The 14,591-nt window shown below is 40.8% G+C and overlaps 2 protein-coding genes across 3 annotated transcripts; one reads left to right on the top strand and one right to left on the bottom strand.

Annotated features, from left to right (window-relative positions):
* Positions 1-5,097: 5,097 nt before the first annotated feature.
* On the top strand, positions 5,098-13,019 carry LOC124182167 (beta-glucuronidase). Of its 2 annotated transcripts, none has more exons than XM_046569087.1 (10): positions 5,098-5,320; positions 9,250-9,411; positions 9,518-9,616; positions 10,174-10,350; positions 10,650-10,882; positions 10,974-11,528; positions 11,627-11,888; positions 12,010-12,198; positions 12,276-12,414; positions 12,490-13,019. In XM_046569087.1, the coding sequence occupies exons 1-10, from the start codon at positions 5,303-5,305 to the stop codon at positions 12,669-12,671; spliced, it is 2,016 nt and encodes a 671-aa protein (XP_046425043.1). In that variant the 5' UTR covers positions 5,098-5,302; the 3' UTR covers positions 12,672-13,019. The 2 variants fall into 2 exon arrangements, with proteins under 2 accessions (XP_046425043.1, XP_046425042.1); XM_046569086.1 differs by lacking the exon at positions 5,098-5,320 and adding an exon at positions 8,527-8,772.
* Positions 12,593-14,182, bottom strand: LOC124182169 (zinc finger HIT domain-containing protein 3). The gene is made up of 2 exons (XM_046569090.1): positions 13,960-14,182; positions 12,593-13,783 (listed from the first exon to the last, which is right to left on the bottom strand). Exons 1-2 carry the CDS (start codon positions 14,025-14,027, stop codon positions 13,444-13,446), a joined length of 408 nt encoding a protein of 135 aa, XP_046425046.1. The 5' UTR covers positions 14,028-14,182; the 3' UTR covers positions 12,593-13,443.
* Positions 14,183-14,591: the final 409 nt, after the last annotated feature.

Below are 14,591 nucleotides of genomic sequence, written 5' to 3'. Positions count from 1 at the left end.
CGCTTAATAAAAACAAACAACGTTTAAACAGTTTCCTACTTACCGACCGGTCAACGACACCGACTCGACAGATAAGAAATCGCCTCCTCCTTACCGACCGAACTCCGCGCACGCCGAGCTTGCGGGAACTTTCGACGTAGCGTTATTCGTCGATCTTTTTTGTCTGACCGATACGAGCAGCTACTACTGCCGGTCAAAAAAACTTCCAATAAACGTAGGATGGTGCATCGACGACCCGCCAAGTTTGAATCAGAAATAGATTGGCACAGAAATAAAATAGAATACGGATAAAAAACTAGTTCAACGAATTGTGTAATTTCTATTCATCACTCTGCCTTTTTTTTTCCCTCAATTTTGTTCCACTTTCGCTTTACATATTCCGTCAATTGCCTCGCGTTCATCGAACATTGAAAGGATGTATTTAAACACCGACTCCCTGCGGTGTATTGCAAAGTCAAGGCTCGATTCCGTAAAAATAATAGTGATAACCGTAATAGTAATCATAATCAGAATAACAATAACAATAATAACAAAAATAATAATAATAATAATAATAATACACAAGGAACCGCCATGACGCTGTTCGCGGCATATTCTACGCAAGGTAAAGCCGCGGCTTGCGGCAAACTTGGACAAAGAGAACCTGATTTTCGCACACCTGGGTTGAATGCGCGATAGATCGCTGATCGGTGCTGCGCGCGGCGCGCCGGCGTGATTCAAAGGTGAACCGTGAGATCGGTTCAGAATCTCTTGAAGCAATCGCGGACAAAGGGGCCATTCAAGCATTAGCTAATTCTAAAACAGGGGTAGGCCATTCATAGAAACGTTATCAAATGTTACCCTATAGTAGTTTAGGCATTCCAGGCAAACGTCGGCTAACATAGGAAATTCGAAGTGCGTGCTCGAAGCCGACGAGACGCCCGATTGAGAATGATAAAAAATTTTCCTTAAAAGGAGGTGTTAACAATGCACGATTCGCTAAGTAATAACATCTTAGCAGATATAACGTTTATCGCATGCGTTCAAGAAGAAAGACGATGCGCGATGTATTTAATACTCAAGAAATAATTAATCCTCGTTTTACTGAACATCTTGATGCGTATTGGTAATAAACCATAATTAATATTTAGTAAAGTAGGAATAAATTGATCAGGGTGTGACTATAAATGGCATTTCTGCCGTTCCCAGGCATCGAATCGATTTGCCGATAAACTTTTGAGAAAGCGTTAGCTAACGTTGAATAACGGTGGTGGGCAAAACAACCAAACCTTACGAATCGTTAGCACTAGGGGTGGGATGCAACAAGTTGCAAAAAATGCGTTAGCCAATACTTGAATGGCTCCAAAGAAACTATTACTTGCAACGGTTCGAGAGTTGTGCGGTAAAAGGTGAAAAATCTGCTACTTTGTACCGTACATGCAGTTTTCCGCAAACCCACGACATTCGGCCGCGGTTTTTTTTTCCGATGCTCGAACCTGCGGATAGCGATTAACACATTGAGCTGCATGCGCGTAGCGAAGACGGTTCGATCGGATGCTGGAAGTTGGTAATCAACGGGTCGTCAACCCTGCAGCTGCACCTTCTTGGCGTTAGAAATCGCATCGAGTCGTTTATTTCTGTATGTTTATTTTAGAACCGAACAAATATTTGAAACTGTGGAATTTCAATGGCATTGCCCATCGGCGGACAAGGTTGAGTCGAGAACGGTCATTGCCGTTACTTCGAAGGACGCCGATTGAACAGAAGTTGCCAAATATACGTGCACGTAACGTACGTATAAGCTGCTGCTGCTGCGGCGCGGGATCGATAAATCGTTCTCAAGTTCTGAAACTCTGTCTACTTGATAAACGACGATCTACATTTGAGTAAAGACGGTGTTTTACGTTACGGTGACGAAACGTATTACCAGTTTCAAGTATGTACGAAATGGGGCCAAGTCAATAAAAATTATAAAAATTGTTTTTACTTTAATTTTAAACACCTGTGTCAAGTTTGAAAGTAATTGTGTAAATCGTACCGGAGCTACTTTACTTTCCATTTATTGTGATTTTATTTTACGGATCAATGTAAAATCACGAAAAATTTGAGGTAAAATAACTCCGGTATGGTTGAAATAATCACTTGCAAATTTTACGCAGGGATTTAAAGTAAAATCGAGAGCAATTTATATCATTTTCATTTATTTAACACGATTTCGATCCGCACGCCTCTACATCCGTAAATACCGATCGGTTTTCAGTAATGTGAAATTTCATTACTAGTGTGAATTAGAAATATACAACAAGATATAAATGCATCATTTATCCGCAATTGTTAGCATGGAGAATAGGGCGAGGTAAAAATATTTGTCCATCGTTCATTGTTGTAGTATTTTTTCGTTGTCTGGCTATCTGCTTTTGTTAGCGTGTTTATTACTCATTAATTATTTCACTGGTAGAAATGATAATATTCTTGGCTTTCGATATCATCAACGTATTTCCGTTCTTCAATGTGCCTATGAGATTAAAGAGTACAGGATGAAATTTTTATGAATTTCTCATACCGTTATAATGAGAAAAGGATGTTGAAGCAATCCGGACAGATACACTCAGAGAAAATTGTGGTTGTCGTTACCATAAAAAATAGTGTGCTCAGGGGACAATACGAATTTATAGTTAACAGAACTTGTTGCATTATGTTATTCCGAACTACGAGCTTATCGTTACATCTGACAAAAGTTGTATGGTTAACGGTACAATAATGAAGACCTGACCATGTTTAAACATTAGTGCGATAAACGTGATAAACTTATCGTTACTCGATTTATAATTTGGAAATTCAATACAGAAATTGTAGATTGCAGTTTGTTAACTTTTACTATACGAGTTGAGTAGCTTCGTCGTAAATGTGTAGTAAAACTGGAATGAAAAAAAATAGATGAGGAACTCGTAGATAATTCATCTCAATGATTTTTCGTGAGCGCAGACACCATTTTGACAACTTCCAAGTACCGTAAATGAAATTTCCAAATATACCTGATACATTTACCGCACAATGAAGTAAATACAAAATACCCTTTTGCGTGTTTCCAACAAAGTTAAACAAAATTGACAAAATTATAACGCACATTTATTGAGAATGCTTGGTAATTCACTTTATGACACGAAATTTGTAATTCAACTACACTTTTGTGTTGTAAATGTGTCGTAGATTTTCAAATATTTTCAACAGTTTGTGTTTAGTTGTTGAAACTATGTTCGTAGAATGAATAATTACTTTATTAGCGTTAACCATATTTAAGTCGAGTCAAACTACGTATGGTGCATTCAACTCTGACAAAAGTTGCAGGAATCATCTCGGGTGGTCTAAATACTTATCCGTAAATAGTTTATTATAAATTAGTTAATTGAACCGTACTCTAAACTACAGAGCTCACCGCACTATACGAATATAATCCTGATGAACATCCGTGTATGGTGAACAATATAACAAAAAATATAGTTAATTGTACGATTATTATACTCCCTTTGACGTTCTTGGATCAACTAGAAGTGTGTGGTGAAATTAACATTGTGTTTATAGTGCGCCAAACGATAATTTGAGTAAATTCTACTATAAAAATTATCTTCCCGACTATAATATTTTAAATGTACAGATTTTTAACTGCACGCGCAAATTTTTATCTCAGTGTTATCGAGGAAAGAAAAAATACCAACAAGAGATCAAAACTGCGTCCGTCCGGGCGGTGAATTGTGAAATTGAACGTAATGAAAAAACTTTAATGTAAAATGACAATACTCAAAGCCGAAAATATGCGTAAATATTTAATAACTTTTACCTATATTTGTGCAGAGCGTGTGACGGCTCGCAAGTCATTGCTTTTTTTACTCTGTCATTTTCAGTTATTCTGTATTCAATAAATAATGTCCCAGACTGGCGAACGAATCGTATATTTTTACATTTCCTACTCGACTATTTGCAGCGTTTACATACTTATTGTACTCCAAATTGGTGTATACGAAAATAATAAGCTGTAACCGGCGTTCAAATATGAAAACGACCGGTTTCAAACTGGCCTCGGATGCGTTATCGGTGACCCACAAAACCGCTGCCTACTAATTTTTATCAGAACTGGAATATTTTTACATTTTTTTCCGTCACATCGAATCGCCATTTTGGATTTCGGAAACTGACTACAGAATCGTAGAAAACCATCCAACAAACCGACGAGTATCAATTTTCATGAAAACTCAGTTGCTAATTTTTTTTTTTCAGCTAACCGAATGCGCCAGATTTGAATTTCGCAAATCTCACCTTATATAAAAAACTTCGCGGTATGAATTTTCATTCAAACCCATTCATCCATTCTCAAGATATCATCATTTTTATCCGATCTTTCGGAATTTCGTTGTTTAAACAATTGAAAAAGCAGCGAACCGATCAAAGCCAAAATCTAATCAGTTCTAAGTTTGGATAAGCCGCGTCGATCGAGACAAAAATCATTGAAATCCGGCAACTCGTTCAACTCAACTTTTCGTTTTCGGGATGATTACAATAACTTTCTTATTTCTTATTTGGGACGAAAAAACGGTAGGTTAAAAAAAAATGCAGTACCTAATTCATTAGAGTAATTAATACTCCGCTAGCTTAGAGGGCTCGAAAATGCTTCAAACTCGGTTGGAAAAAAAACTCTGTTTCAATTGATGACAACTGGCGGAAAACGAATCGTAGAAATAGGTGACCAGAAAAATCAGAGCCCGTGTTTTCAGGGGGGATTCAAATATATCCCGAAGCTCTCACGAGGCTGAAGTTAGTAAAGTTATTGCGACGATTAACGTTTCGGGAAAACCGTAATTTCGCAATTTTAGTAATGATTAAAATTTACTACAACGTAACAAGGAGAAACGGATTCGTATTTTGAAAACTTGCCTAATTCAACGTCACTGTAAACTTGAAAGATGGTGATTTTTCGTTACATTAACGTTACTACAATTTCGGCCTCGTGAACTTTCGGCGACAGCACCGCATCCATTCCTGATATCTGTGCACTCCCTCCCACTTCCGTTGGAATCGGTCGAACACGTGAGATAAATAGAATCGTCAACTTGTCCGGGAGTCACTCCGTTGGAATCGTCGCTCCTCCAAGCTTCACTTCGACATTTTCCCCCCCGACGAAATATATAACGTAAACGTTCTCCTGCAACCGATACTTCGAGGGATGATTTCTGAGCATCGACGAGTTTGAACTGGTCCTGAGCTTCAGCTTCGCTTCATTAAAACTTGCAAGTTCCTGTGACCCGCACAAAGAAGATCACCAAGATCCATGTTCTCCGTTGGTGCGGTACGTTGTTACGACTGTTTCTATAATTCGGCTTACTACATCAGATGACTTTGGAAACGATTCGAACATACTTTTCCCCGATTCGAAATGACGTTTCGACTGCGGCAGAGCAGAAGTGTCAACTAGGTCTTTTCGCGGTTGTATTTAAAAGTGACGGGGCTTATTCGTCGTATTTCGAAACCACGCGCGGATTGAAATGTGATAAGAGTAATGATCGACTAACGAGGGCTCGTTTGGAAAACAAGTCGATTAATCGGTTCACAGTTTTGATCGTTGTTTCGTTCCCGAAAACAAAACTGCCGTACATTCAATATGCGTGTAACGAATCACGAGTTCCGGTGTGCGATGCAGCTTATTCGGGCCAATCTAAACTTCCGGGCGTCGGTGCCCCGATCACGGTTTCATCTGCATGGTGAAAAAACCGTCGTATCGACGTATCGAAAGACTTGATTCGTGCCAGGGTCGAAAAGAAAATTGAACTCAGCTAAAATCAAGAATAGTTCGGGCAGGAAATGATATTCCGACGGTGACAGAATCCGCTTCTGGTTCTCCGGCAAAGCGCGTCGAACTAGTTTCAATTACAACGGCTGGCTCGATGCGGACTTCGATCAAAACCGCAGAGATCCGCCGATGATCGCTGACGTTGAGCCCTTATATGCGCTTCCTTGATGAAGTAGTAAGCCAATTTCGTTCTGCACGGGAAAAGTACGGTGTGTTATTTTTATAGAAAAATACCGCAACCCGCCCGATCTTCGTGTCTGACCGTTAATTGCGTATTTTCGGGTTTCACGTACGCTAAATTTACGACCCACGTTGTACCTTCGAACCTGATTAGATCCCGTGCAAATTACCCAATTAGCACTAACAAGGAAAGGACTCAGCGGGCATTTCCTCGGTGTAATTAACCAGCATTAATCCCATTTTCTATCGCGCGGTTTTAAATTGCAAACGCAACCACTGCTCGTGGGTCGTTAATTATGTTACCATTGTTGGGTTTGCATATCTTTGGCCTTGAAATACTACGTGACTGAAGTCCGACAGAGTGCAGGTGATAAGGTTTGAAGTAATCCGAGACCGAACGACCTTTTGCCGTTACGACTCTGCAATATATGGTCCCAAGATTTCAGATCCACAATTGAGGGGCGGGGTTGAAATTCCGAATTTGAAAAGTGCCGAAAGAACCGAATTCCGAGTTTTTGGTGGCGAAACATCAAAGTTGCGAAGGGTCCGAAACCCGACGCTCAAAGTTCCGAAAGTACAAAGTTCCGAAAGGGCAAAATACCCGAAGGGCATAACTCTGACAACTCAAAGTTCCGGAAGTGCGAAGAGAAGAAAATTTGAAAATCTGAAACATCGAAATTTCGAATGATCGAAGATTTTCAGTTCTGTGAATTTCTAGCTTGGTGAAATTTCACCATTTTCATCTTTCTTCGTTTTGGATTTTCGATATTTTTACGTTAGGAATCCTGGTCATTCTGGTTTTCAGTTTTTCTGATTTTTTTTTACATCCACTTGTTGAGTAAACTACGTTGTACGAGTATATTTTAACTTTCGGAATTTTACTCAATCAAAACTTTATTTTTCGGAGCTTTGCTCTATCGTGCCTTGAATTTTCGCAATCTTGCGAAATACGGAATTAAGCGCTTTCGGAACTTTTCAAATTCGGAACTTCAACCCCGCCCTACAATTGATTTTAACCTCGAAAATAATCTATCGCATAAAAATCGTTACCCAAAATTCGACACATACCTATACAGTGAAAATAATTGCGTACCGTTTCAAGATGTGATTATGAATATAAACTGCTTTTATGATTGCTATTACAGATGTAAGTAAACAACTGTAAAAGACCGATACTCACGCGGGAAAAAAATTATAGCTCGGAAAAAATGAGCACGAATAATATTGAAACAGAGAATTGTTGCCTCAACGTTGTTGGGCAAATACGAGACGTGATGACAAAACGTTTGCACAAATGTCTGAGCCTTAACTGCAACGGTGTATGTCACAATAAAATAATAACATACAGCCACCCAGAATTATTTCAGGTAAACGTGACACAGGTTTTCTGTTTGCTAATTGGCCTAATAACGCTGTCAATACAAAAAGAACTAAAAAACAATACATTCAATTTCGCATAATGCAAAATTCACGAGACTTCCGCGCATCGCACGTGAAATAAAAATTTCCTTCGGTAATTTATTTTCGCATGCGGTTCACTGTCCTTAAATTATATTCGTGGACAAGGGTATAGGATGTACAGTAAGGTGGTCCTCATTCAGAATGTTGACGAATTTATTCCGGATCACCCCACCGAATCAACTATAAGTAATTGAAAAACGATTCACAATTTTTTTCAGATTTTTATATCAACTGTAACCCGTGCCTGTAAGAGGAAGGATTTCCCAATTTAAAATACACGTGTTTCGGACACGTTCTTGGTATATATTTTACTGTAAGAGTAATAATGTTCGAAAAAATCCATGAATGTGAGGTTCTAGTGAGCATGATTGCTACTATCTGAGAAAAAATTCACATCATCATACCAGGTAATATAGACAATTGCATTTCTTATAAATAAAAAGAAAAATTCAAATTTCAAGGGTGTGCGACTCGTCGAGATTGGTTGGTATGATGATGTGAATTTTTTCTCAGACAGTAGTACTAATACTCACTAAATCTTCGCAATTACAGATTGATTCGAACATCGTCACTCTTACGATAAAATATATGCTGAGAATGTATCTGAAACAAGTGTATTTTAAACGGTGATATCCATCCATTTACAGGCACGGGTTAGAATTGATATAAAAATCTGAAAGAATTGGGAAATTGCTTTTGAATTATTTATAGTTGATTTGGGGGGTGGTCTGAAAAAAAATCATCAACACCCTAAGTAAGGATCACCCTAATGTACAGGATAACTCTGTTGAACCAGTCCGATTGTGGGATCCGATGACAGGCAACGCCATCTGGTGTCAGCATCTAAGCGTAATCAATCTCATTGTCTGAAAAGTTCTCTTACAAGTAGCTCCCGAGTAAAGTTGAAACTAGTTGATGTACAAAGTTGAATTGAATGAGAATCCGTACTTTATAAGTTTACCGAGTTCCTGTCAGTCGGAGTTGAAATACGCAGAGGCGTAAAAATTACGCAGCCAGGCAGGCGCGCGCTTCGTACGTATGTATAATTCGGTATCTTTATCGAGGTTGCACGATAACGGGCAGCCTGTACAAGCAAATGAGTGAGCAAACACAAGTAAAATAACGCGTAACCTAACGAGCGAGCCTGAAGAACCTGATGGAGAAATAATATACAACATCCCATTGTAACCAAGTTTATTATAAACATACGTGGATAAGACAATATATCAACGGAATCCCTGGACAAATGCGAGGATCTCGTTAAAAGCAGCGATATGAGTGTTCTTGACAACGAAATCGACCAGAGCGAGGTAGAAGTCTCACTATCAACTTCTGACATACCTATTTCAGGAGGCATATTAATACGAGTAGAGAAATGAAAAATGGGTGACATTTTTGTCACTAACAATGCTTCCTATCGATTGATTCTAGTAGGGAAAGAATACGTAAATGAAGCTCGATCCCGGCACACTTTTCTGAACAAAACAAACCTCAATCGAATTAAATAATTGACTACAGAGATATAAATTCTCATAATTCAATCACACTTTAAATCGTCTTGTGAGACGATGAAAATATCTTATCAGAAACGTATTTTATTTTTTATTACTTTCCGGACGTAAAAACGTCTATAATAAAATACCGCGAACGATGTGTGACTTTTTCACGTCTCTCGAACGTAAATGTTACTCTGCATCAGTGGAAAATCTGTCGCGCCATGCGATTTGAAAAAAAGGAAAAAGATCTATTAAATTGATTGAAAAATTCTGTCAATATCCTGACCGCAGAATGGCGCTGGGGCCCTGCTGCCGACCCTGATGACACTCTTAGGGACGTTTCTTGCCTCGGCGAACCGTACGCCGAACACGGCGACGTATCCCTCGCTAATCGGAAACGGAAATGCGACGCTTCCAGGACTTCTGTATCCCCGAGAGAGCGAGTCTCGACAGGTAAAGGAATTCATAACGGACGGTAAATGCTTGGAATAAATGTCGAGTTGAAAGTACCATTATTGTTTGCTTCTGTTTTTCTTTTTCTCTCCTTTTTGCATTCCAGGTTGTATCGCTGAACGGGATGTGGGATTTCCTAGTTTCGCCTCCCACCGACCCGGAGGTGGGGTACAGGGAGGGCTGGTACGAGAAGGACCTGAACAAGGTAGGTTGACGAGGTTGCAGAACCGCGCTGTCCCCATAAAACGAAGTCTTCGTTGGGACTTTTCAATTCTCCGGTACGATAAACTCGTGGCAAAAGTTAGAAAGGAACCTGAAGCTGCAATTTCGCGGCTCGTTTGCGGCTCAAAAGCTCGCTCTAGCTCCACGTAACCGCGTCATTTTCCTCGCTTCTTTTTCCGGCGATTCCCTACAGCGATAAGTGCGAGTGAGTGAATCGATGGTCTCAAGTCCGGCGATGATTCGTCCTTCTAAACAAAGACCGACAGTAGCGTTTTTCATTCAAATTACAATGATGTATTTCAAATCTGTATATCGATCAAACAAATTGACTTAATACTCTAATAACAACAAGGTCTCGAAGAGAGCAGATGAAACTTGGTAGACTGTCCAAAGGATCAAATGGTGAAGTTGGGGCTAACAATACATGTCCCACTGATTCGTGTTCGATTATCAGAACTCGGTATAGGCAAAGACTCTTTTAGTTTTCGATCAAGTTCGATCGATCGAAACTTCAGATACAAGGAATTGCTCTGTCTGAAGGTCGGCAAGCCGATGAAGATGCCGGTTCCGTCGTCCTACAACGATGTGACTACCTCGAGCGCGCTAAGGGACCACGTCGGCGTCGTCTGGTACCAGAGAACCTTCTACACGCCCTCATCCTGGGCCGAGATGCGCACCTTCGTATGGTTCGGTTCAGTGGACTACATCGCACACGTGGTAAAGATCCCGTGTTTCCCTGTACATGGAGCAAAGGGTATATACTAAATATTCACATATGGTGTAACTGTAAAAGATATATTTGTAGTCGCAGTTATCAGGATTAGTCTTATACTGTGACATCGTATGCACAACATAGTTGCGGTAAATATTCTATTTGAGAATCGGAATAGTCGTGATACTGTAACGACAAATGCATCTGTTATGAACACCATACGCGAATTCTCAGTATAGGTACCCATTTCTGACTGATCCTTTCATTCTGCAACTTTTCATCCGGATCACTCGATCGTTCACAGTGGATAAACGGGAAACTCGTCGCGAGTCACGAGCTGGGACACCTCCCGTTCGAAGGTGATATTGGGGGGGTGCTGAACCCCGCCGGGAAGAACTACATCACTGTCGCCATCGACAACAGGCTCCTTATAAATACCGTACCGCAGGGTACGATAAGCAAAATAAACACGGACGAGGGAGAGATCTTCGAGCAGACCTACACCTTTGACTTCTTCCACTACTCGGGGATACAGAGGTTGTTCCCTAAAACGCCTCACAACCAGATATTCCATTCAGACTGATGTTATAGAACCACGACATGCCTGAATTCGCTGACCGATTTTCAGACCGGTGCTTCTCTACACAACGCCGAGGGTCTACGTCTCGGACATCTCCGTGAAAACAAGTATCGACGGAAACAGTGGTACGGTGGAGTACGTGGTGGAAGCTCGCGGTCTGGACCAAGGCGAGATTCCGAATTTTACGGTAAGCTTGATAGACGCGGACGGTCTTGTAGTCGCAGAAGAATCGGGCAAGGTGATATCGGGGAGGCTCAAGGTACCTTCCGCGAATCTTTGGTGGGGCAGGGATATGGGATACGAGCCTGGGTACCTCTACACGCTAGAGGTGCGGGTCTCGGTGACGAATACATCCGGGCAGGATGTCTACCGGCTTCCAGTCGGCATCAGGACCATAACCTGGACCAATACCAGCCTCCTTCTGAACGGCAAACCCGTCTACTTCCGCGGTTTCGGTCGCCACGAAGACTCCTTCATCAGGGGACGCGCTCTTGACCTTCCAACCATGACCAGAGACTACGAACTCCTCAAGTGGGTCGGCGCAAACGGATACAGAACGAGCCACTACCCTTACAGCGAGGAAGTTCTCGACGAGGCAGACAGGTGAGGGTATAAAGTGCAATTATCCGTTTGATGATCGCTGGTTTCGGATTACAGTTCAGTTGGACTCGTAATTTGACATCACGTTTTCAACATTTCAGGCAGGGCTTCCTCATAATCGACGAATGTCCCGCGGTGAATATTGAAAACTTTTCTACGCCGCTGCTAGAACTCCACAAACGATCGCTGTCGGAACTCATTAGACGGGACAAGAACCGCCCCTCGGTTGTCGTGTGGTCCATTGCGAACGAGCCGAGGTCGCAGTACAATGCCGCCTCGGATTACTTCCGCCAAATAGCCGAGCATACGAGATCTCTAGATCTCACAAGACCCATCACACTCGCTATAGCACAGAGTGTCCAGGTATCGAATGTGTTCATTGTTTATTATAAGTCATCCGACGAATCTGCAACATGGCCGTAATTATATTTCATCGGAAAATTTAATCAAACTCATCTTGTCTTTATCATTTTCTGCTACGCAGGCAGACAAGTCGGCTCCGTATTTAGACATAATAAGTTTCAACCGGTACAATGCATGGTACAGTCATCCGGGAAGATTGGACATGATAGACATTTTGGTCGAAGCTGAGGCCACTGCGTGGAACGAGAAATACAACAAGCCTGTCATAATGACTGAATACGGAGCAGACACGATGCCCGGTCTTCATGAGGTTCGTATTTTATACCAGCGACAAACTTTCTCACATTGATAAATTTTTTGTTAATAAAACGAATGTCTCAAATTTAGTTACCTGCGTACATATGGAGCGAAGATTATCAGACGGAGTTAATGTCGAGGCACTTTAAGGCGTTCGATCGTCTGAGAAAGAAGGGATTCTTTATCGGGGAGTTCATATGGAATTTTGCTGATTTCAGAACGGCACAGAGTAAGATTGGAATTTTTATCAGGTCAATTCAACGGAGGGATTCAAACGAATCGTAATAATAATTCTCTTTAACAGCCTACACCAGAGTCGGTGGAAACAAAAAGGGAATATTTACAAGAGACAGGCAACCGAAAGAAGTTGCACATCTCGTACGCAAGAGGTATTTTTCTCTGGCTGCTGAACAATACAATGTGTTGATTCCAAAGGACTTGGCATTATACGTATCTTCAACACATGCAGGGCGGTCAGAACTTTAGAAAGGTCCTTATGACGGAATAAGAGAGTACGAATTTTTACAGAGTAAAAAAACAGATAGCTATGAGTGGTAATTCATCTCGATGATGAAGGGAAAGAATATACAAACTGAACTAATACAAACGTTAGGTGCAACGAAGAAGCGAATTCACAAACGAAATAAAACTAGATGAAAGTCGATTTGATACATCAGGCAAACCTAACGTGATTATAGCGGATTAAGGAATATTGTACACTCTGCCAAACCCACTATTTTTAGTCAAAATAAGTATCGTGGATGTAAAGGAAAGAAGTTCGTAAGAAAAATTTTCAATTTTTATTCTAATGATAATACATGTACTTTTGTTCAATACCTTCTTTTACCCTCTAGACACAGAAACTTCAAAAACTGAGGTTTCAGAAACCTTAAATTCGTCAGTATGAATGTTCTTACACAAAGAAATGTATCGCCTCTGTTACCGTCCAAACGAGAACACAAACTAATCGTGTGTGAAACACGGTATCTGACAATATCTATTCAGAGCCTTGAATTTTTCAAGTTTGATGACACACCGTTTCAATGGATCAATTTGCACCTAGCCTTTTTACAATGATCCATTTCTTCTTTATCGATTTGCGAACTTGTCGTCGTAAGCATAAATATTCGAACAATCGTTTATAGCCAAGCAAACAGTACAGATTCAAATGACCAGTTATTAGTTCATTATAACGCGATAAGGCGGTTCATTGGAAGAGAGAAAAGGAGAGGAATCGATAATCCCTAAGTAAAGGTATCTAAGAATTAGGGAACGGAACCTCGTCCTGCGGCTCTACAACGCGAAGACAGGCATCTGCAAGTTCGACGAATATCGGTTCTGTCATAGCCTGAGCCACAGCTTCTGTAGGATCGTCAGCATCTAGAATCCCCTTCATGATTGCGCGTACGTGAGGATTGTTGAGACAGTTTTTTAGCTCTGTACATTGACGCAATGCTGCCAGTTTCTCTACTGAAACTGTGTCTTCCGTGGGAAACCTGTAGAGGGGTTCGATTCTTTCTGCTTTAATTTCATCAGGCTCGGGAATCTGCGAGGTGCAAGGCACAGATTTATGCACCTTGAAGCAGTCGGCCGAGCAGCTGAAAAGACAGGAGTGAATTTTTAGCAAAGAACTTTGAGTGTAATACAAATTCGGAGAGCCAGAAGTGCGTTGTGCTAGCGCAGAAAACGAAAATTCAAATCAAAGCCCAACCCACGTGGCGTGATAACAGAACATAACCTGTATCTGGACCAACTTAAAGGAACTGTATCTTACTATCGTATTCTGCACGTTGGGCACTTGTAAGGGGCGATTTCTTTGCCGCAAAGCTCACACGTGGTCATTTTGTGACGCCAAATTTTATTGCCACTTCTATTCGAGTATTTCAAGCAGTTTACACGCTTAACGCGCTTTCCACGCACTTTCACTTTGATTGTATACAAAACAAACTTGAAGCGTTGTCGCGAATCATGTAACTCACATAGTACACAGAACGTGGAGAAACCATACTCCTATTTTACGTGTCCCTCGTTTGGAAGCGCTCTTGGACACGAAATTGGATTCTGGAACTAATTTTCGACGCAACTGGATGGTGAGCAGATATCGGTTACCGACTCGCACTCTGCCTTACCATAGTTAAATATCACTACATTCTGTAGTAGCGAAATGAAACAATCACAAACATTAACAAATGATGTCGTTGCACTGCGAAATATTCACTTCAAGGCCACAATTAAGAATTGAAGTCTGAATTAAAAATTACCTGTACTGAAAATTATCGGTTTGAATGATTTCAGACTCTGAGTCGATTGGTTATTGCACGTTCGATCGCCATCGTCAAGTAATATATTGTTATAATGACAATGTGATTACTCGTATCATAACTAAAAATTTTGATATTGTCTCCG

Source organism: Neodiprion fabricii, chromosome 5, assembly GCF_021155785.1.
Source record: "Neodiprion fabricii isolate iyNeoFabr1 chromosome 5, iyNeoFabr1.1, whole genome shotgun sequence".
Classification (NCBI taxonomy): Eukaryota; Metazoa; Arthropoda; class Insecta; order Hymenoptera; family Diprionidae; genus Neodiprion; species Neodiprion fabricii.
Note: the sequence above shows the minus strand (reverse complement) of the source record. Positions and strands in the feature narration are given on the sequence as shown.